Source organism: Myxine glutinosa, chromosome 5, assembly GCF_964187855.1.
Source record: "Myxine glutinosa chromosome 5, kmMyxGlut1.1, whole genome shotgun sequence".
Lineage (NCBI taxonomy): Eukaryota > Metazoa > Chordata > Myxini > Myxiniformes > Myxinidae > Myxine > Myxine glutinosa.
The window spans coordinates 156,540,501-156,563,023 of record NC_136265.1 but is presented as its reverse complement, the minus strand read 5'-3'; the positions used below and the strand labels follow the sequence as shown (position 1 = coordinate 156,563,023).

At 48.0% G+C, this 22,523-nt stretch overlaps 1 protein-coding gene across 4 annotated transcripts in view; it reads right to left on the bottom strand.

Annotated features, from left to right (window-relative positions):
- Positions 1 to 22,523, bottom strand: part of LOC137426898 (calpain-1 catalytic subunit) — a 230,641-nt gene that overhangs the window by 109,990 nt on the left and 98,128 nt on the right. For all 4 annotated transcript variants that reach the window (XR_013623595.1, XM_078778894.1, XM_078778896.1 and 1 more), the window contains exons 9-11: positions 10,389 to 10,549; positions 1,222 to 1,391; positions 1,057 to 1,068 (exon numbers count right to left, since the gene is read on the bottom strand). Coding sequence is in view for 3 of the 4 variants with exons in the window: in XM_078778894.1 (XP_078635020.1) it covers positions 1,057 to 1,068; positions 1,222 to 1,391; positions 10,389 to 10,549 (343 nt within the window). In the remaining variant the exon portion in view is untranslated. The remainder of the gene's footprint in view (positions 1 to 1,056; positions 1,069 to 1,221; positions 1,392 to 10,388; positions 10,550 to 22,523) is intronic.

Genomic DNA, 22,523 nt, shown 5'->3' with positions numbered 1-22,523 from the left:
CGCCGAGCAGCGAAAGCATGTAGTCCATTCGCTCGGAAGGGCGCGTGTCGCCGAGCTCGGGCAAATCGAGCAGGCGCCGTGCGCGTTCCGCCGCTGGGAGGGCGAAAGCATCGAGTAGAAGCTTCTTAATCGCGCCGTATTTGTCAGCAGCCGGCGGGTGCTCGAGGAGGCTCAAGGCGCGGGCCGCGGTGGCGGAACCAAGCGCCGCCACAACATGGTGGAAGCGGGTGTCGTCCGCGGTGATGCCTCGCAGGGCGAACTGAGAGTCCGCCTGAGCGAACCAAACAGCCGCGTGAGCCTCCCAGAAGGTAGGCAGTTTAAGCGTCACTGCCGTGTCCATGTCGGTAGGTCACCAATGAAGGAGCTGTGGCTCCCACGTCGATCGAAAGAATGGACGCGACAAAAAGCTTGAATTCATCTGAGCTGCTTTATTCGAATCAAACACTCAGGCACTCTGGGAAAAACGTTTTACGGTCAGCAATATATATCTATTCCGCCAGGGGGTTTGCCCAGGCCTGGCGCCAGGGGGCGTGGCCCCGCGTCCCGGCTGCGGCCTGGCAAGTTGAGGGCGAGCCTGCCCGGGCGTCCCGACCGAGGCCTGGCAAGTCGAGCGCGGGCCTGCCCGGGCGTCCTGGACGAGCCCGGCCTGGTGATCGCTCCGCGTCCTTGATAGGTGCAAGGCGATTGTGTAACCCCAGCGGCAGCCGCTACAATACATATGAATCTCAACTTGTACTTAATGCAACTTCTCCAATAAGCTAAACTCATGTATACGCAAGAAATTCATCCAGGACATCAAACACACCCAGAAAATATCCACAAATATTGTACTAACAAAAACAAGAGAAGCAAGAACACTGCAACTACATATCTTCCACAATGTTGTGGGTTCAATGGAATCTACAACAATGTTGAGAGAGTAGATTGTTGGTCTATCTAGCGGTACCACTCACTTCCCCACGACTCTGCAAGCATTAAGGCAAAAAGCTATGTGTCCCTCTCTCTCCCACCACAAAAAAAACATACCAACACAGAACTTTTGAAGTTTACACTTACCGCCTCAGGAATCTGAGGGAGAGAGAGATAGGGAGGGTGTATTAGCAGGATTATACCTTGCGTAAACCAATATCGACAACGTTTCTGTTCAAGACAAGTCAATGTAATCGAACACTTGATTTCCCGAATGAAAATTGTCGATATGCCCTGTGGTTTTTGACTCACCTCATAGATGACAAAGCCGATTGTCTTCATTTCTCCACCAAGCTTCTTCTCCTTGCGTCGATTTTTCTGCATCAGGCCCAATACAAAGGTACAGCCGTCCTCTCCATCCTCTGGGTCGTCGTCTTCCTCTTCCAAACACAGTCGGTACTGTGGATTACTCCAGAACGAGTCTGAAGTAACGAGATAAAATAACAGGATTAAATAATGCCGAGTGATACACTGCAGCCTTAAATTATATTAATTAATTAGCTCTTTAATGTTGTTTTGCCTGTGGTACATTTCCACGAGAGCAGACACAAAATGTGCGGAGAGAATTCCACAATTTGTTAAGGCCATTTTCCCTGCTAGAGCGGGGGTTAGCCTTGCGGTCCCAATGACAATCTTCTCCATTTTGCCCGATTTTCTGCATCTCCCCTTGTTAACCCCCTTGCCCGCATTTCTTCTTCGACCATCTTTAGCCAAGTCTTTCTCAGTCTTCCCCGTCCTCTACTTCCTTCTACATTAATTTCCATAACTCTTCTCGACCAGTCACTTTCATCCTTCCTCAACACATGACCAAACCATCTCAACCTGTTTCTCTTCACAGCATCAATCACAGGCTCTATTCCCATCATCTTTCGCAATTCATCATTTGTCTTCCTCTCTCTCAACGATACTCCGCACATCCACCGAACCATTCGCATTTCCACACTTTCCAGCCTTCATTGCTGCTCTACGTTCATTACCCATGTCTCGCTCCCATAAATCATAACAGTTCTCACACATGCAGCATACACCTTTCCCTTCAGCTTCAACGACACTCCCCTCCTCGTCAGCACGCCACTCAGTTCCAGAAACTTCTTCCATGCACATCTCACTCCAGCAACCGTTGCCGAGTCTGATCCACCTTCTCCATTCAGCATGTCTCTGAGGTAGCAAAATGTTTTCACACCTTCCAGCTTCATGCCGTCTCCAAGATCCAACTCAACATTTCCTCCATCTGCAGCTCCCTCTGTGCACACCTTACATTTGAATGTAGCTGCCACACTGGTTAATGACCCTCTCAGACAACTACTTTTTTGATGAACCCACTCAGCGCACATTGTACATTGAATGAAGTTCACTCCGACACCCTTCCTGCACACAGCACACGGACACTTCCCAGTTCTTTCCACCTCACCACATGCTTTAACACTTGCCATCACCTTCGTCTTTCCGATATTCACCTTCAGACATTTTGTCTCCATACATTCCTTCCACTTGTTCATCTTTTCCTTCAGTCCATCCATACTTTCCGCAATCAACACCAGATCATCTGCATACAACAACTCCCACGGTAAACCCTCACTTACGTTCTGAGCCAGCACCTCCATCACAGCTACAAATAGTTGTGGACTTAATACCAACCCCTGATGAACTCCCACCTTCACCTCAAACTCACCACTGTTCCCGTCCTTCGTCCTTACAGCTGTGCACGCTCTTTTGTACATTGCCATCACTACTCTGATCAACCATTCCTCCACTCCTAACTTCCTCAATGCCCATGTCACTACTTCACGTGGAACCTTATCGAATGCTTTCTCCAGATCAACAAACCCAAGAAACAACTTCTTCTTCTTCTCCATGCACTTCTCCTGCAACTGCCTTACAATACAAAGCATGTCTGTCGTTCCTCTTCCTGGCATGAATCCAAACTGCATTTTGTCGATCTTCACTTTCTTCCTTGTCCTCCTCTCCAACACCCTTTCCAATACCTTCATTCCATGATCCAATAACTTTATCGCTCGATACGAGCCACAGTCCAGAGGGTCACCTTTCCCCTTGTGTAGCGGGACGAGGGTACTCAGTTCCCAATCCACTGGAATGCGGCTTTCTTTCACCACCAGATTACAGATCTCTGTCATTCTCTTCACACCCCAACTTCCTGCTGCCTTCAACATATCTCCCACAACTCCTGTCGGCCCTCCCGCTTTTCTACTCTTCATTGCTTTTATCGCTTCCTCAACTTCCTTCTCAGTTATCTTCTCTGCCGGTCCGAAAACTGGGTTACTCTCCATGTTGCCATCCCATTCATTCTCTGCATTCAACAGCATTTCCACATATCTCTTCCATCTTCCTTTAATTCCATCTGGGTCCACAACGATTTGTCCCACTTCATCCTTCAAGCAACTCACCCCCATCACATCACACCTCTCTTTCGCTGTCTGCTTTGCAATCTTGAATACCACTCTCTGACCCACTTCCGAATCCCAGCGTTCTCCGAACATTTTCCAACGTGCCTCCTGCGCCTTTGCCACCTCTTTCTTTGCAGCCTTCTTGGCTGCCTTATAACTTTCATGCTCTGCTTTTTCTGCCCCCGTACCCTTCGCCTTCTGCCACTCCTTGAACTTCTTCCTCTTCTTGTCAATCCTCTTTCCAACTTCATCATCCCACCACCATGTTTCCGAGTGCCTCGGTGGTCCTTTTGTCCATCCACATACCTCACCAACGGCTCCCAACAGACTGTCTTTCATTGACATCCAACCACTTTCAAGCTCAACCACATCATCCTCTACCCTACTCAGCCTCTCTTTTAATGCCTCCCTTACTGTCACCTCTTTCAACCTCCACACCTTCATTCTCGGTTGGTACTTCACCCGCCGAGCTCTCCTCGCTCCTTTCACCCTTCTGTCGCAGACAGCCAAGTGGTGCTGTGAAACAGCCTCCTCCCCCGGGATCACCTTTGTGTCCCGGAGGTGCCCCCTATCTCGCCTACGCACCATCAGGTAACCAACGGTTGTCGTCGATCCACCTGACGTGTATGTAACAAGCTTATTATCCTCTTTCTGGAACTGAGTATTGCAAATCAACAAATCAGCTCCATCAGCAAATTCCAAAATCCTTTCACCTTCTCCATTTCTCACACCATATCCATAACCCCGATGAGCTCCCTCAAAACCATCCATACTCCTTCCCACATGTCCATTTAGGTCTCCTCCTACCACAACAACTTCCACATCTTTCACGTTTTCCATCAGCTTCTCTGTTGCACACCAGAACTTGTCCTTCTCTTCATCGCTTCGACCAACCTGCGGAGCATATCCCGAGATGACGTTCACCAAGAGCTTTCCAATCATCATTTTCACCATCATCAACCTATCACTCACTCTAGTCACACTCACCACACTGTCTACAAACTCATCAGAAAACAGGACACCAACACCATTCACACCCTCCGGGCACCCTTGCCACACAAACTTGTATTTCTGTCCCTGCCTACCCTTCACCATTCTCACACCACTTCCCTTCCATCTCGTCTCTTGCACACAACATATGTCCACTCTTCTTCTAACCAATACTTCCACCACTTCTCCTGATCTCCCTGTCATTGTCCCTACATTCCATGTCCCAAACCTCAGAAACCGATCTCCACGTCAGGCATCAGACATTTCGTCGTCATAAATGGAGTGATTTCCACCCTTGCTTCGATCGGGTTTCCCACCTTGAGTTTTGACGAGAGGGAGTGGGGTCCTCCCACGGGGTACTTCAGGCTGTACCCTGCCCATATGTAGTTGTAATTGTCATGGTTCTCTTTTTGAGGCAATGTTTTTCTGGCCGGATGCCTTTCCTGACGCCAACCCTTTTGAGTCGCCTCTTACGACACGCAGGGATACGGTGTACCTATTCTAAACCGGGGTACACACCGGCTTGTTACCATAAAATAACCATTATTAGTCCCCTACCGGTGTACACCGGAGGGGACTATAGGTTTGCATGCTGTCCGTCAGTCCGTCAGTCCGTCAGTCAGTCCGTCAGTCCGTCAGTCCGTCAGTCCGTCAGTCCGTCAGTCCGTCCGTCCGTCCGTCACGCAAAGAATAGTTTTCCGGACTTTTGTTCTAAACAATTAATGCTAATGATTTCAAACTTGGCACATGGTTTCCTCATGATAAGTTACAGATCAAGGTCGAACTTCACGACGTTTCGATCATTTTTGACAAAGTTATGGCACTTTGAACTTTGGGAATTCTGATAATTCTGACGATCCTTAACTCGGTGCCATTTTAAATTTTAATTTCCTTTAAAAACCAATTTCTCTGCAATAATAGGACCGATTGTGATCAAATTTTCACCATAGGAGGGGCTCGGTCTGTAGAATATTTTAATGGTAATTATGACGTCACAGGTCACATTGTTAGGCCGCCATATTGTTTTTCGTGAAAACACAAAAACCCCGTTTTCTCTGCAACGGCTGAACAGATCGAGGCCAAACTTTGCAGGCAGAATCGCATACCCATGACGAACAAAAAAGTCAACGAGCATGACGTTATACGTCACATGGTTTCAGAGTTATGACGTTTTTAAGCATGAACCTTTAAAACCGAGCCACTCCCTCATTTTTGATCCAATCGAGGGGAAACTTCACAGATCTGTTCAGCATGTCAGTCTACTAAAATATCCTTTTGGAATTTGCGATAGGGCACGTGGTTTGGCAGATATCGTTAATTAAACGAAAGTATTTTAAAAAATGGATATCTCTTGTTTATTCTAGAGTTCTCCTCAAGCCGCAACGGGCGCCCTCAGCCTCGTCTCGCAAACGTCAACAGCGCGACACAGCGCGCACTTTCGGGGAGGGGCGGAGCCAAGCCGAGCAACATTTATAAACCTGGGGGGACAGGGCCTTCTCCATCGCTGCTCCCACCCTCTGGAACTCACTACCTCACACCATCAGAGACTCCTCCTCACTCACCACATTCAAAACATCACTAAAGACCCACCTGTTCAACACTGCATTCAACATTCAACCCACAGCATTTAACCCCTGACTATCACTTCTCCTTCTCCCTCCTTTTGCTTTAAATATTTCCCTATTGATTCTTGTCTTTTTGCAATTGTTGTTTTCATGTATTGTTATGCATTATGTTTTCCACTCTTCAAAGCGCCTTTGGGCTTCTGGAAAAGCGCTATACAAAATAAATGAATTATTATTATTATTATTATTCTTATTATTATTATAAACACATCGATCATTGTTCGTGAACCGGAAAATATAATAAATTACTGATATTTAGCGACTTGAAAGGTTCTTTATCAACAACTTATTTATGGTGCTTCTGCTGACCTGTCCACAAGGAGTATAAATCGAAGTCCCGAGTGCGAATCACAGGTGAGCCCGCCCTGAGGTAATTAGCGATTGGGAACGATTCAGAATCTGTGGGTGAATATCCCTTGGTAATTTCCCCAACAGTTTTCCGGACGACAGACTGCCGGTAGGGGACATGTATTGAAGCGCAATACTCAGAATGCTTCTTTAAATGGTAATTCTCCATTTGGTCAAAAAAAATAAATAATAATTCACTGAATGTCGACGAGAGAAGCCATGCATTTATGAGGTGTTTTAAAAGACTAGAGACCGTCAGCATAGCTTAGGAGGCATGCACATTCACCTTGAGTAGTCCTGTCTGGGTTCGAATCTCGATCCAACTATAAACTGCCATCCTGGTATTTCACAAGCAGGGATTTTGATGCATCAGCATGACCGTCGTCTGTCAAATAGACATTAAGCCAGAGGACCCGTTTACCAGCAATGAACAAAGAAGAGCAGAGGAGAGCGAGGCAGTTCATAATGGGGCTCAGGTAGGCAAGGGAGAGCGAAGTGATGGGCACCTCCAGGGGTGGAGTTATGGATGCCTTGAGGGGCGGAGTGCTGTCTGGAGAGCAAGGGGAGGAGCTTGTATTGTGCGGGTTCTGTGCGCTTGGGATCGCGCTGATTCTGAGGAGAAGTGTTGTTGTGTTTTTTTGTTTGTTTGTTTTTTTCTTTGTATACAGGATCGAAGCTCGTGAAAGAGCTAACATTAATCACACAAATAAATCAAACAGACACACAAAACATATAATAATGGTAGCGGTAAACAAGATGTGGAGAGAAGGGGAAGCACACAAACACAACATTTGAGAGCAGGGACATCGGGAGATCTGTGGGAGGACTTGGGGAAGGAGGCATGGGAAGGGGGGAGGGGTGGGAGAAGTACAAAACACAAGGACACTGCAAGGACTTCCAGGAAGGAAGTTGGTATTTCAAAAAAGTGAATCTGGTGTGAAATTGGCGGGGGTAGAAAAGATCAAGGTTTTGGATGGGGGAAGATAAGAGATGGTGGTGAACAGCTATTTTAAAGACCTGGAGGGAGGAGTGGGATTGAAGAGAGTGAGGGAGTTTGTTCCAGAGGTGGGAGAAAAGAGGCGTGAAGGTGAGCAGAGAGAGGATGAAGGAGTGAAGGTGAGCAGAGAGTCTTGATTTTGGCAGTTTAACCATCAGAGGTTGTTTTTTTTTGTATTCAAGATCGAGGCTCGTGAAAGAGCTAACATTAATCACACAAAAAGTCAAACCGACACACAAAACACAAAAAATAAGGGGAGCGGCAGACAAGATGGGGAGAGAGGGGGAAGGACACAAACACACCATTTGAGAGCAGGGACATCGGGAGAAATGTGGGAGGGGGAGGGCTTTGGGGGAGGTGGGAGAGGTATAAAACATATGAACACTAATTGCAGGCAGATCTTGTGCGACCTTGAGGAATATTTGGGAGACAAAGCCCAGAGAGAGCTGGGGGAGCAAGGCCGGAGAGGAGTCGGCAGAAGACAGAAAGACCACCAACCTGCCTGCGGTGAGTAAGTGAAAGGCCCTCGGAGTTAGCTTCATCGCGGGAGATTCCAATGATTCTGAAAGCTTTGCTTTCAACAGAGTGAAGCCGAGCTAGGTGTGAGGCAGGAGCACCAGCCCAGAGGGGAGAGCAGCATTCCATTGAGCTGCGGATGAATGCCTGGTATGTGGTGAGGAGCTCAGGTGTGCCAAGGAAGGACTTCGCACGATGGAGGATGCCCAGTCGGTGACTGGCTTTGGAGGCCAGATTTGAAATGTGGTTTTCCCAGGAAAGATCATGGCAGATAGTGAGACCCAAAAGCTTGAGTGATAGAACTTCTTGGAGAGGATTATTCAGAAAGTGGATGGGAGGGTTGTCCAGTTGGTCTTTTCGGAGAGACAGAGTAAGAGTGTGAGATTTGTCAGGATTGAAAGACATGTTCCACTTGTTTGCCCAGTCTGTGATTTTGTCCAGGTCTGCAGAGAGTGAGGAGGCTGCAGACTGCCGATCTGAGGGATGAGGAATGGAGCGGCAGAGAGTGGAGTCATCAGCAAAGAGATAGAGAGGATTTTCAAGAGAGTCGGAGAGATCATTGATGAAGAAGAATTGAGAGTGGATAGTTCATTGATGAAGAATAGTTCTGAGGAGAATTGAGAATGGACAAGAACGAAAGCTTTGGTGTAAGACCGTGCTTTGGTGTTTGACATCGAGGGGGTACCTACCTTTTACCGTGTGCCTACCTTCGCCCTGTGCCTGTTTCTTCGCCTCCCACCTCCCAACCCCTTTGCCTGCATCGTCGTCCGGCCTCTCCGTCCTCTCGCCTATTTGTGGCTGCTCAGTACCCCTTCCTCCCCCTCCACCAGAGAGAGATAAGCCACCCGGGTTTTGTTCCCTTACCCCATCTGTGCTCGAATCCGGTGTGTGGCACCATAGGTCCATAGTTCTTTTGTATATTGTTATTTATTGAATTAATCTTCCCTAATTATTTTTGTTCTTGTTCAGGAATAAACCCTTTGGCTTTTAAAAGACATAAGAGTCTCATGTCTCTCACCGGGTCTCGCGCACACGTAGTCCGCCATAATTGGGAATGTTTCCGGAGGAGTTAAATCATTCAATACATCGCAGAATTTTAACCTCCGACCACAATGTGCTCGACCCTTCTTGAGTCATTGACGCTACAGTATCAAATACATTATTAGGACAGTTGGGGCGGGGTGGGAAAAATAGGTTGGTGAGCTCGGGTAGTCAGGTCAAGCATACACTTTGCCAAAGCTTTCAGAATCATTGGTATCTCCTGTGATGAAGCAGATTATGAGGCTTTTACCCTCTCACTGCAGACAGGTTGGTGGTCTTTCTGTCCTCTACAGACTCCTCTCTGGCCTAGCTCCCCCTGCTCTGTCTGTGCTCTGTCCCCCAATTTCTTTTTCTGTAGAACGCACAATAACTGCAAGCAACCCTCTTCTGGTGAAACCGCCAAAATCAAGACTCTCTGCTCACCTTCACTCTTTCATTCCTCTTTGCTCCCACCTCTGGAACAAACTCCCACACTCTCTTCAATCCCTCTCCTCCCTCCAGGTCTTTGAAACAGCTGTTCACCACCATCTCTTATCGAAAACCCATCCAAAACCTTGATATTTTCTATCTCCGTTAAAACACCCCAATTCCACCTCTTTCAATCTCCAACTTCTTTCTGAAATTCCTAGTCGTGTCAATTTGTACTCCTTCCTCCTCCTCCCCCACTGGCCCTGTCTTCCACAGATCTACCGACGTCCCTGGTCTCTCCTGTTGTTGTGTTTGTATGTTTTCCTCTCTCTCCCCCTCTCGTCTTCCGCTCCCTTTATATATTTTATGTTTTATGGGTCTGTGCCTGTTCTCGTGTGTTATGGCTTAGCTCTTACACGAGCCTCGACTCTGTACACAAAAATAAATGAATAAATTAAATTCAATCACATATCCAACATCATGTTGGCATTGCTACATGAATAAGTGGATAATCTAGATGTACCACCAAGCCATTAAGAACTCCCAATACAAACAGCTGACCAGGATTTACCATACACATATTACGTACACAATAAGTCAGAGGGAAAAAATCTGAATCAAACAGATTTACAGTTGTGCAGACACGGTTAATGCTATTGAATGGGTTCCATCATTCCTCCATCATTCCTTCTCAATTCCCAAGATAATTTCATTTTGAGAAAACAAAGATTTGTTATGGAACACACAATGGACAACAAAGAAAAAAGGGGAGGGTAAACAATGAGCGTTTGCTGAATTTTAAAAACAAGTCTCATGAATTAAACCACCATGGCCATTATAAATTGTGCGAATAAAATGTAAACTTCGGATGTAAGTGTAATAAAATGTAAACGAATGTAAACATAAACAAAAAAATGTAAACTTAATGTAAACTTATGTTGCAGTGTTAACCCAGGCATTCATGAATTTGAACTTCAACTGCACAAAAAGAAGGATCTTGGACTCCATTATCAAGACAAAACATGCAGATCTTCAATAGTTAATGCTCAAGTGTCATGAAAGAAGAGAAATGGAACTTTAGTTACTTACTGGGGAAATTCCTGCAGCCACCAGCACTGCTGCCCCTCACCCAGCTACCCGGGTAGGTAACTGAATGCCAGTGCTTCAAACCATCATCGTCAAGAGTGTCCGGTGTAAGGTTGCATATCTCCAGCCGTGAATACTGGCGCAGCCAATCATCAAAGGACATCCTAACACAAAAAAATCGTATGGTCAGCCCCAGAAGGTAACGAGTCATCAACAGATATAGTGTCAGCCCATGGTGGATGAATTGGTCTTTAACAAAGTTACACCATAAACAGCAAAAGGATTTCTAAGTTTGCTTTGAGTAAACAAAAGTTAAATAAATAAGTACCTATAAATCACTCGATCTGATCATTAATGAAGTTTAAAAAAAAACATCCTGAGGTGGAAAGAAAATGCACCACTAAACTGCAAATGTAAATTCAGTTTTTTCCTCCAAAATTTGTGGAGATGAACCATGGCTTGTTCACGATTGGCTGAATAATACATATTTGACATCATTTGGATACGATGATATATATGAATTTTGACCAATCATGGAAGTGGTGGTGGCTTCCCCGCGAGAAATTACTGAGAAATTCACTGAAGTTGCATTTGCTCTTTAATTGTGTGTTTTGCATTCCTGGATGCAAAATTAAAAATTTAATAATAATCTGCTCGAGTAATTCTCTTTGTTTTGAAATTTACTTGTGTTTCTCACAAAAAAGAGAAAAATAAGAAAATCTGGAAATGATTCAGAAAGCATCTGAAAATGCAAAGCCGGTCTGCATCCGCTATGTATTAGACGTCTTCTTCTTCCATATACTAAACATGACGAAAACAGCTAAAAAAAAATACAAAATGAAAATCAACGATTATATACAACCTTGACCTTTGACCGAAAAAAAAAATCGCCTTCCAGCTTTTGATTGGTGAACCAATTCAGTGACCCAATATGCATACTCTTAAAAGTTCAGGTCATTTTGATGAAAAGTGACAATTTAATGTGATGCTGATCTTTTTACCTTTTGACCAAATTATAAATTTGCCTTCTCCATATTCTCAAAATAAAACTTTGTTGAAAATTTGATGAGAAAAGCTGAAATGGTAAAAGAGTTACGGCCCGGACAGACACAGACAGAGACAGACAGACAGGCACAAAAAAGTGATTGCAAAACCCCTCCAGTCACTCACTTTCCAGCTGTCTGGACTGGGTTCAAATCCAGGCTCAACTGTAAACTGTCATCCCGGTGTTTCACAAGCAGGGTGATTCATCAATGTGTGTGCCGTCCCTCCGATGGACGATGGGCATCCCATCTGCCGGAATTAGTTGGTGGATGACAAATATCCCACGGTGTCCTTTGTGAAGAGCAGATGAGCTATCGCTGGCACCATGGCCAAATTACCAATTCCTTCTCTAAATACAGCCCCAAGGGTTCAGGGTAGGCGAATCAACCCAACTAATTCTGGGGTAATTGACCTGTCCGTAAGAACATTTTTTTTGCGAGTCATCAGGTGGAGGAAATTGGTAATACTAATTCGCAGCATGCACAACCAGATGGTCTGAGCTTTATGGCCAGAGTTTCAATATGATGCAATACCCATGGTCACACTGCATGACATTTGAGCAGCTAAGCTCATGAATTGTGTATTTTGGGGTACAAGTACCAAACTTTCCAGATAAGTTTAAGAATATTTTGTAAAAGACTTCAGATTGAGAGGCATTGAAAAAAAATCGTTAGCAAAATAATATAAAGGTACATATTATAGGGAATACATACCTATTACCCATAATAGTCGGAAACTGGCTAAAACCGATATTTGTTTTGAATAGAAAATGACTAGGAATGTTGCCCAACCAATCAAAATAACTTCAGCTAAATTTCAATGTCATACAATCTACATACAGAGCTACAAAATACAAGGGATGACATCCATTTCCTTTTGTTTCGAATAAATTTGTCTGCATAGGCATTTGTCAAATAGGCATGTACAGTGCCTTCAAAATGTATTCACACCCCGTGACTTTTTCACATTTTGTTATTACAGTCTGAATTAAAAATGGGTTTAATTGAAATTTTTTGTCACTGATCTACACATAATACTCCATAATGTCTATATATATATTGTTGCAGATCTCAACGTCGGCCTTCCCCTTACCAAGGGGGGTTAATCCCCTTGTCTCTTATCTAGCCGACGCGATCCGGGGCTATGACGTTCCTTCCGGTCAGCGTTGAATAGGGTGGTAGGCCGAATTATTCCTATTACCTAATTACCAACGCCTCCCGGGAGGCAAGGAAATAACCCCGCCCGAACCACGGTTTTAGTGGAAATGCTGAGCGATAGCGAACCGCGATCCGGGCCGTTAACATGTACTAAACCCGATCTGAGCAGTTGTAATCGTGCCACGTTTACCCAATGGAAGAAATCACTAATACGGTCGGATTAAGAAGAAAGGAAGAACAGATTGGTTTATTCACACTTTGTACAATGAAGAAGAAGAAGCAGAATACACAGTGCGGCCTTATTACAATCTTAACTTATCCCAGGACAAACGGGCCCGCACACACAGACACACTCACACGGGGATGTAGATGGTTGGGGTTGATGGTCCAGGGATGATGTCCACAGCTCGTTCTCCGGGCCCCCGACTCGCCGTAAAGAAGATGGTAGGACAGACGCCAGGTGCTCCCCGCGTGTCGTTGGCGCAGACCGGACAATTATCGGGGGAAAGGTAAGCTAGGCTGGCGGTTACTTCGTGGCTCAGCCGCGTATGTAATAAACGAACCGGCGCTATATGCGCTCCAACAGTTCAAATGGCGAAGCACCTCTCCTGCCGAATTCCTCCACAATGCGCCACTGATGCGAGTTCTTTATATCGGGCGCTCTCCAGCAAGTCCTGCCAATGCAGCGAGTCCTTCACAAAGCCCATCCTTGCAACAAAGCGCCTCTCCCAATAGTCCTCTTGCCAAGCACGTATATCCTCACTCATCAGTCCTCTCGAAGGGCTTTGTGTGCGCGGTTATATAGCGCCGCCCAGCGAACCCTCTCGAATCTGCCAGCCGCACTCTGACCACGCCCCTCACGCCATTCCACCCGAGCCCTGCTTGGTCGTTGGCTCTTACCGGCTCCGCCCTTGACGTCTGCTTGACGTGGCCACACCCCGACCTCGCGCTCCTCCCCTTTTCCAGGCCTACCTCGTGGCATTTGGCTGGTTTGAGCATCACAAAGCGAGGGGCAATAGCAACAATGGGGCACAGACTGGATGCTGCCCAACGAGTTAGATTTGGAGGGTGGGCCGCAAAATGAATGGGACCTACTCTTATTTCTTCCTTTACACAATGCAGGTATCACTAATGGGAATGGCCTTATTCTCACATATACTATGACATAACTAATGTTCTAAGGTGGCCTACGTGTTGCATGTCGACTAACTATGGGGGGAAACCTTTAACCTTTATTAATCATATATGTACATTCTCAGAACCGCAACACTGCACCCCTCCTTCGCCAGGCTCGACCCCGAGCCGAACCCACACACCAGTGAGCCCGACCGGTTCTGATGCAAGGGTCAGGACTACTTTTTAATTAGTGTGACACTTACGTGTAGTTTCCCTCTACATTTACTCTAACACCCTGTGTGTGACAGTTTTAAACATGAGATATGTCCCACCGACTGCGTTGTGTACTAACTATCAGACTTACACCCACAATTAACCGAATTACGGAAAGAATTCGCAAACTATACATAGAGCCAGTGGGGAGCATGTTATTTACAAGACTACTACTTATTTACAATACTAGAACCCAGGACCTGTTCTTTTGTGGGAGAAGAGAAATTTTGAGAAGAGGAAACACAAATGCAATGCACTGCACCAATACACCATACACCAATATGCTCAAAAATGCACCATCAGATTTCAAAAATGCACAATCATCACATTTCAACCATTATCAACGATATCTTGTGCTTGGCTGCTGGGCTGCGGGGTCTCTTGGCTGCATCTTCTTCTTCGGTGTGCCGTAATAACTTGGAGATCTTCTTTTCCTGGCACATCGGAATAATAAAAAGTGCACAAACCGTGTCTGCTTTTTATTTTGGCCAGCAGGGCCAACTTAGGTGGTCCGACTGCATGGCATTGATGCCACTTAAACACAGTGGTCCGCAGGGCAAGATAACCCTTGCCGCGATGGTCTGCCCCAGCAAAGGTGCCAGGCCACAGAACGTGTGGTCCATAGGTGTATCGGTGCAGGCAACAGGTAGCAGGGTGCAGCGCAAAGGTGCAGCCGCACAGCTCAGGGTACCTGCACACTCCCCTCAACAAAAGATAATGGGTCCATGGGTGGGGAGTAAAGACAAAGCAGAGGTTAGCGGGGGCAAGGGCGCAAGGGTACACGTCAAAACAAGGTAATGCGACATGAGGGCGCGGGGGAGCGAGCGGAGAAAGTACGTCCCGAGCCGTACGTGACCCCCCATGTCAACCTACACTACCCTTGCCCCTCCCCGTATTTACAATTTACAAATTCCGTCTCTACCATCTTGTCTCCCATATCTCGCTCTAAACCAAATTCGTTCCCAATCCCTCCCACGAAGGAAGGGATAGAATTACACACAATGTCACTTCCACGCCATGATGCGTCTTTCATGCCAAATATTTGCAAAAAACCTGGTGTGGAGTCCTGTCACCTCGGTGATTGGATGCGGATGATGCGAAGAGATTTCATCCTAACTATCCTCTAATTGACATTAATTCTTTAAACTACCCGGGGTCTTGCCCTGCCAATCCAATTGGCCATCCTTACTCTATGTGGTTCTAAAAACCAATTCCCATTGACCTATCCTGTGGTGCTCTTCCAATTTGGGGTCTCACTCCCCCAATTTTTCCTACTGAGCCCTCGCATAATTTTGGGGCTGGGTCGTGTGGCTCTACCAGCAGGTCCTACTTACCTGCGCACCTCCACCACTGAAGTCGCCACCCGAGCTTGCCTAGCTCCTCACAACTACCCTGAACTGGGGAAGGCCCTCCTGGCTCTCTCACCACGTGATGCCCTCTCTGGCATTGGGCTACCCGGGTCCTCTCTTAGGATCCTCGAGCCCCACTGAACTCTACACTGACCCTAACTGGCTCCCAGAGCCTACCTGCGGCCTCACCTGGTCGACAGACTACCAGTGGCGGAATGCCCATTTAACCATACTTACCAATTAAGCCCACACGCCCAGCCATTCCACTCACTCATGCACCCCTCAAAGGAACAACTTGCTACTATCTGCACCACAGATGTCAATATCCAAACAATTTACCTACTCCCTCTACCTAACTTTAAACTACCCTCCCCTGGTATTCGTGAAGGGGTCCATCTTCCCCCATCCACTCCTTCGCACCATGCAATCCACACCACTCATTCCACACACCATTTACTCCACACCATTTATTCCATACCATTTATTCACTTGTACCCCATGCAAGTCATTCACTCAACACACTTACACTTGCCCCCAATACACCACTCATACACTTTCTCCGGTCATCCCAGACCATTGCCTCATTTCACCAAGTTCCTTCCCATACTCACACACACAACCATTCTCGACCAATGCCTCATTTGCTCACGCTCACCACAAAGATTCCCATTCTCAATTCCTCATTTGCGCCTAAAGCGCATCCTCATACTCACACACAATTTCTCCACACACACAGCATCATTTAACTAACTATTTCCCTCTAATACTGGTGCTTTCCCCGTCTTCCCTTATACTAAGCACATCCCTCGTCATTATTAACCAACTAATCTGACTACGTCCCCAGTCCCCACTACTTGAACAAATGTCGCTACTTAAATCTTGTGTCTCCGATGGTCATCTCTAATCCCTAACAATTATCCTAGCCGCCCTCGGCTAGTTCACACTGCCAAACCCCATAAACTACTGCTTATGTGCCCCAACACACGATGTGAGGGATGGTAGATCTACCATCCCTCTACACCGGGTACCATTCGCCATCACTACTGCCATCACTTGTCCACTATACTCGAGCCTCGTCGGGTGGGAATACATCTCCACCGCTCAGCTTCGCAAAGCCGAGCAATGCATGTGGGTGGTTGGTCTACTGTTGGTTGGGTCCGTCCGGCATTTTCGATTCTGGGGAGGAGGCATACTCGGGCCGAGGTTCCAGGCACCATCCCGGCGCGGAGCCTCTCGGTCTCCGGCACGATGACCCAACCTCCCCCGGTCGGAGCACCGCGCCCACCAGGGGGCGAAGGTCCGACCTCGCCTTCCTCCCCTCGAATTGTGCCGTTTTCCCCTTGCGCCACGGCACGGCACCGACCATACAGGGCGGGGCCCGGCCCGAATCGTGCACGGCGCTCCTTGCGAGACCGCCGCGGCAACGATCCCCGCCGGCTCCCGCAGCACCCCGCGCACCGAGAGCTCGTGTCGGCTATACGTCGGCCGAAACGCTGCCCCGGTCCGCGTCCATGCTTGAGCCGCATTCTCATCACCCGTGACCCTTCCCATACTCACACAACGCGGTGCTCCAGCGCCTCTCATACACTCCATGCATTTCGTCACTGCACTCGCTCGTGCATACCACCCAGGCACACTCACGCCGCTCGCACACTCTATTACACACTCGTGCACATTCTTGCGCACACTCCTCCGTTACGTACTCCGTAACACTCATGGGTGTGCACTCTATTGCACACCCAATCACCCACTCCGGTGTGCACTCCCGCACACTCTCCTCGGCCATTGCACACTCTGTTCCGCACTGTCCCACACTCCGTTTCAACACACTCTTCCCACATACACTCCGTTGTGCACTCACTCACTCTCAGTTTCATACTCGTGCTCTGGCGCCGTTTGCACACGAACGCCATTCACTTTCGTACACCTCGCCACGGACCTACCACGAGCGCCCGGTGACGTCGCAATCCCAAGCGCGCGAAAAATCTTTTCGCGCCAAACACTTTCGCGCCATACACAGCCCGACTCACCTTTGGGACCCTTTTCCGCAGCAGCGCCTGCAAATTCTCATTGGGGTTAGACAGCAAGACATCACGATGCGAATGCAGACTTTGAGTACATTCCATTTCTTTCTTCAATTCATGTACTAACTCTGCCGTCTCCTCAACCCCAATTTCAACTATAACTTATTTTTATTTTCCTAGCCTAACGACCGCCGGCACGCTTAAAATTTTCTCTTCTACTTCGGCGGCCGTCGGCTTTTCCATACCCCGAGTCGCGATTTCTATACCGGTCCACTTAACTGTGCTTTGCTCCACCTCACTTTCCACGTGTTCCTCACGTCGCGCTACCCCGTCGCGTACCAACGCACCCTCTTTGCTCAACTCGCGCTCAATGTCCTTTCCCATTTCTTTTATTTGGCCACCTATTCTGTTTCCAAACCCTTCAATTTGATTTCCCAATTGCTCTCCCATTTTGTTTTCCAAATTATTTAACCCTTCTTTCATTTCTTCCCTTGATTTGTCCATTTTTGCATTCATCTGGATTAGCAATAGTTCAATGCCCAACCAGTCTTGCACAGCGGGCTCGGCTGCCGTGGCCACGTGCGAGGCGCCGCCATTTTCGTCGCCTGCCACCTCTACTACTGTACCCTCATTAATGTCCTCCATTTCTCCCAATTCTTCCCGGGGGTCCTGGGTTATTATTTCTTCATTTATTTCTACCCCCACCGGCATCCGACCGTCTTGGCTATCCATGGCACGATTTAATTTGGGTTTTTAATAATAAATTTCGGCCGCTCGTAATTTGGAGTGCGTTAAGCGCACTTCGGGTCCAATCCCACTTCCCTGACACCAATGCTCAACGTCGGCCTTCCCCTTACCAAGGGGGGATTAATCCCCTTGTCTTTTATCTAGCCGACGCTATCCGGGGCTATTACGTTCCTTCCGGTCAGCGTTGAATAGGGTGGTCGGCCGAATTATTCCTATTACCTAATTACCAACGCCTCCCAGGAAGCAAGGAAATAACCCCGCCCCAACCACAGTTTTAGTGGAAACGCCGAGCGATAGCGAGCCGCGATCTGGGCCGTTAACAGGTACTAAACCCGATCTGAGCGGTTGTAATCGTGCCACGTTTACCCAATGGAAGAAATCACTAATACGGTCGGATTAAAAAGAAAGGAAGAACAGATTGGTTTATTAACACTTTGTACAATGAAGTAGAATAATCAGAATACACAGTGCAGCCTCATTACAATCTTAACCTATCCCAGGACAAACGGGCCCGCACACACAGACACACTCACACGGGGATGTAGATGGTTGGGGTTGATGGTCCAGGGATGATGTCCACAGCTCGTTCTCCGGGTCCCCGACTCGCCGTGAAGAAGATGGTAGGACAGACGGCAGGCGCTCCCCGCGTGTCGTTGGTGCGGACCAGACAATTATCGGGGGAAAGTTGAGCTAGGCTGGCGGTTACTTCGCGGCTCAGCCGCATATGTAATAAACGAACCGGCACTATATGCGCTCCAACAGTTCAAATGGCGAAGCGCCTCTCCCAATCGTCCTCTTTGGTAAAGCGCGCATCAGTGCTCTCAAGTCCTTTTGCAAAGCGCGTATATCCTCCAGCCCTCTTGATAAAGCGCAATAGTCCTGTTACAAAGCCCCTCGCTCATCAGTCCTCTGGAAGGGCTTTGTAGAGCGTGGTTATATAGCGCCGCCCAGCGAACCTCTCAAATTTGCCAGCCGCGCTCTGACCACGCCCCTCACGCCATTCCACCCGAGCCCTGGTTGGTTTGTTGGCTCTTACCGGCTCCGCCCTTGACGTCTGCTTGACGTGGCCACACCCCGACCTCGCGCTCCTCCCCCTTTTCCAGGCCTACCTCGTGGCATTTGGCTGGTTTGAGCATCCTAATGCGAGGGGCAATAGCAACAATGGGGCGCAGACTGGATGCTGCCCAACGAGGTCGATTTGGAGGGTGGGCCGCAAAATGAACGGACCGAAGCTTATGATTTATTTTACACAACGCAGGTATCACGATTGGAAATGGCCTTATCCTCACATATACTATGACATAACTAATGTTCTAAGGTGGCCTACGAGTTGCATGTGGGACTAACTATGGGGGCAAACCTTTAACCTTTATTAATCAATAGCAGAAGTACCCGGCATTGCCGGGCGGGGGAGGAGGAGGGGAGGGGAAGAGGAGGGGAGGGGGAACGGGGGGGAACGGTGGAGTGGGAGGGGGGAACGGGGAGTGGGAGGGGGGAGGGAGGGGGAGGGGAGGGCGGAGGGGGAGGGGGAGGGCGGAGGGGGAGGGCGGAGGGGGAGGGGGGAGGGGAAGGGGGAGGGGAGAGGGGAGGGGGAGGGGGAGGGGAGGGGGAAGGGGGGGAGGAGGAGGGGAGGGGGAAGAGGAGGGGAGGGGGAGGAGGAGGGGAGGGGGAGGAGGAGGGGAGGGGGAGGAGGAGGGGGAGGGGGGAGGGGGAGGAGGAGGGGAGGGTGGAGGGGGAGGAGGAGGGGAGGGGGGAGGGGGGAGGGGGGGAGAGGGAGGGGAAAGGGGGAGGGGAGGGTGTGGGGGTGCCCGGGGGAAGAAGGGCCCCTCCCCCCTCCCTCCTCCTCCCCCCTTAACACCAGGGGGGGTTGACTCAGCCTGTCATCCTACTGAGGTCGGCAAATTGAGTACCAGTTCACTGGTAATTCCCTGTGTGCCGCAAGAGGCGCCTAACAGGGTTGGCGGCATGAACCCGGAAGTCGGAAACTCATTGTCGTCAAAGAAATGTAGCATGTATGTTTCACTCTCTGTCACATGCCGTTGGTCCCATGTCAATCGGATTGAAGTTGAAAAATTAACATTACGAAGTTTCTCTGGGACGTACTGATTCCGAATAATGAAGTTGAAAAATTAACGTTCCGAAATACCGCTAATTACGCTAACAGAAGCGCTGGCACTGCGAAGCGCTAGAGGGAGCGCTGCGCTCCCTCCCTTCGATTCCCTCCCTCTTCTGCTATGCGCTTCTGCGCTAATACGCTAATTTTAAAACCCGAAGTTTTTTAAAATTTAAGGTGTGCTGTAGTTGCTCTGAGACGTACTGATTCCGAATATGCCTTTGGTTTTTCTCTGCGATGAGTAGTTCTCGAGTTATAAGAGGACAAACAAACATACTTTACTGCTTTATATATATAGAAGTTGGTACGATTCGGCCAAGGAATATAAAATATATAAAATAACCACCTTTAGAGGCCATTTTCCCCAGCAATAGCGGGGGTTGGCCTTTTTCGGGAACCGTGGTTGTTGATGTTTTTCGGTTCCCCTTTTTGAAGCAATGTTTTACGGCCGGATGCCCCTTCCTGACGCCAACCCTTTTTGCCGCCTTTAACGACAAACAGGGAATTACCAGTGAAACTGGTACTCAATTAGCCGACCTCGGAAGGATGACAGGCTGAGTCAACCCCCCTGGCGTTAATTCAGCGATCGATCGACCGGGATTCGAACCCAGGATCCTTGGATCCTAAGCCGGCACCCTAGCCGCTAGCCCAACACCAGGGATCTGGGTTGGTCATGGTCATTCCTGCAGGGGTCACCGTTGCTTTTGATTAAGCAAAATGCATGATTTTGCTCCTCATGCTATCTTTATTTCCAGGTAATTCAAATCTGGGAGGTAAGGCAAACGGTTTGGAAGAATTATGAAATGAAATGAAATGAATTATGAAGAAAGAGCTAGAAAGGAGCAAATTAAGGAGCTTGCGCATGACCAAGGAATCCCAGAGATAATTGCAATAAAGTGAGCCGTGACGTCACGGAACGCGCCGCCGGTAATATATTAGAATTTATGGTAATCTATGCAGCACGACATGGTCATCACGGAAAACAAGGCCCCTTTGCCGGCACAAAACGGCTCTCCCAGGGTCAAACTCGGTATCGTTGTGAGCGCACGTTCAGCCCTTCAAGAAAAAGTTTATTTTGTAAAAATCGAACACGCGTTAAAAAGATATGACTGGTTTTGTTCGCCGGCACGTCGGCGCTCGAATCGGCTCCATATAAAATCCAACACGTCCTTTGTCGGGGTCGTCTGAAACCAACCACGGGGCCTAGAAGGCTGGGACTGGTCTCAAAAGTTAGGTCTCGATCATATCTCGTAATGCTGGAAGCTACACGTCTCTGTGATAATCTTGTGGACCATGACAAGAGATCGTGCGAGTCACTCGCAACGGCTTCAAGCACTTCCGCATTCGACCATTTCATGAACGCCATATACGCCCCGCCCATCAAAGCGCGTACGTATTAAACGAACATACAGTGGCCCATGTGTCGTCATTTGCGCATGCACCAAAGTCTTTGCAGGAACATGAAGCATCGGAACAGCGCATTTGCGCATGCGCAAAAGTGAGAACCGCCTGTGCACCATTACGCTAACAGAAGCGCTGGCGCTGCGAAGCACTAGAGGGAGCGCTGCGCTCCCTTCCCTTCGATTCCTTCCCTCTTCTGCTAGCGCTTCTGCGCTAATATTAAAACCCGAAGTTTTTTTTTAAAATTTAAGGTGTGCTGTAGTTGCTCTGAGACGTACTGATTCCGAATATGCCTTTGGTTTTTCTCTGCGATGAGTAGTTCTCGAGTTATAAGAGGACAAACAAGACAAACATACTGTACAGCTTTATATATATATAGATATATGTACATTCTCAGAACTGCAACAATAATATATATATATATATATATGTATATATATATATATTGTTGTGGATTCGGGGGTCGGCGCTCCCCTTACCAAGGGGGGGGGGTTAATCCCCTTGTCTTTTAGGCTGGCCGTCCCCCAATCCTGGAAGCTATGACGCTCCTTCCGGTCGTCGGAATTAGCTCGGGTGATTGGTCAATGAAGTCCCAAATACCTACTTACTAACCCGACCGTAAAGCAGGAAATAACTCCCGCTCGAACCACGGATAGATGAAATTGCCGAGCGGTTAGCAATCCGTGGCCCGAGCCGTTAACAATAAACTTAAACCCGATCTGAGCGGTTTCCAGATCGTGCCACAAGGTACTCAATTGAGAAAAGACGCAAAACGATTGAATAAGAGGAAACCCAGAAAATAAGAAGAACAAATAAGGGTTTATTTATTATGTACAAAAACCCAAAGAAGAGGAAACGAAAGAAGAGGAAACAAAATATATAAGAAGAAGAAGAGCAAAAGGACACAGGGCAAG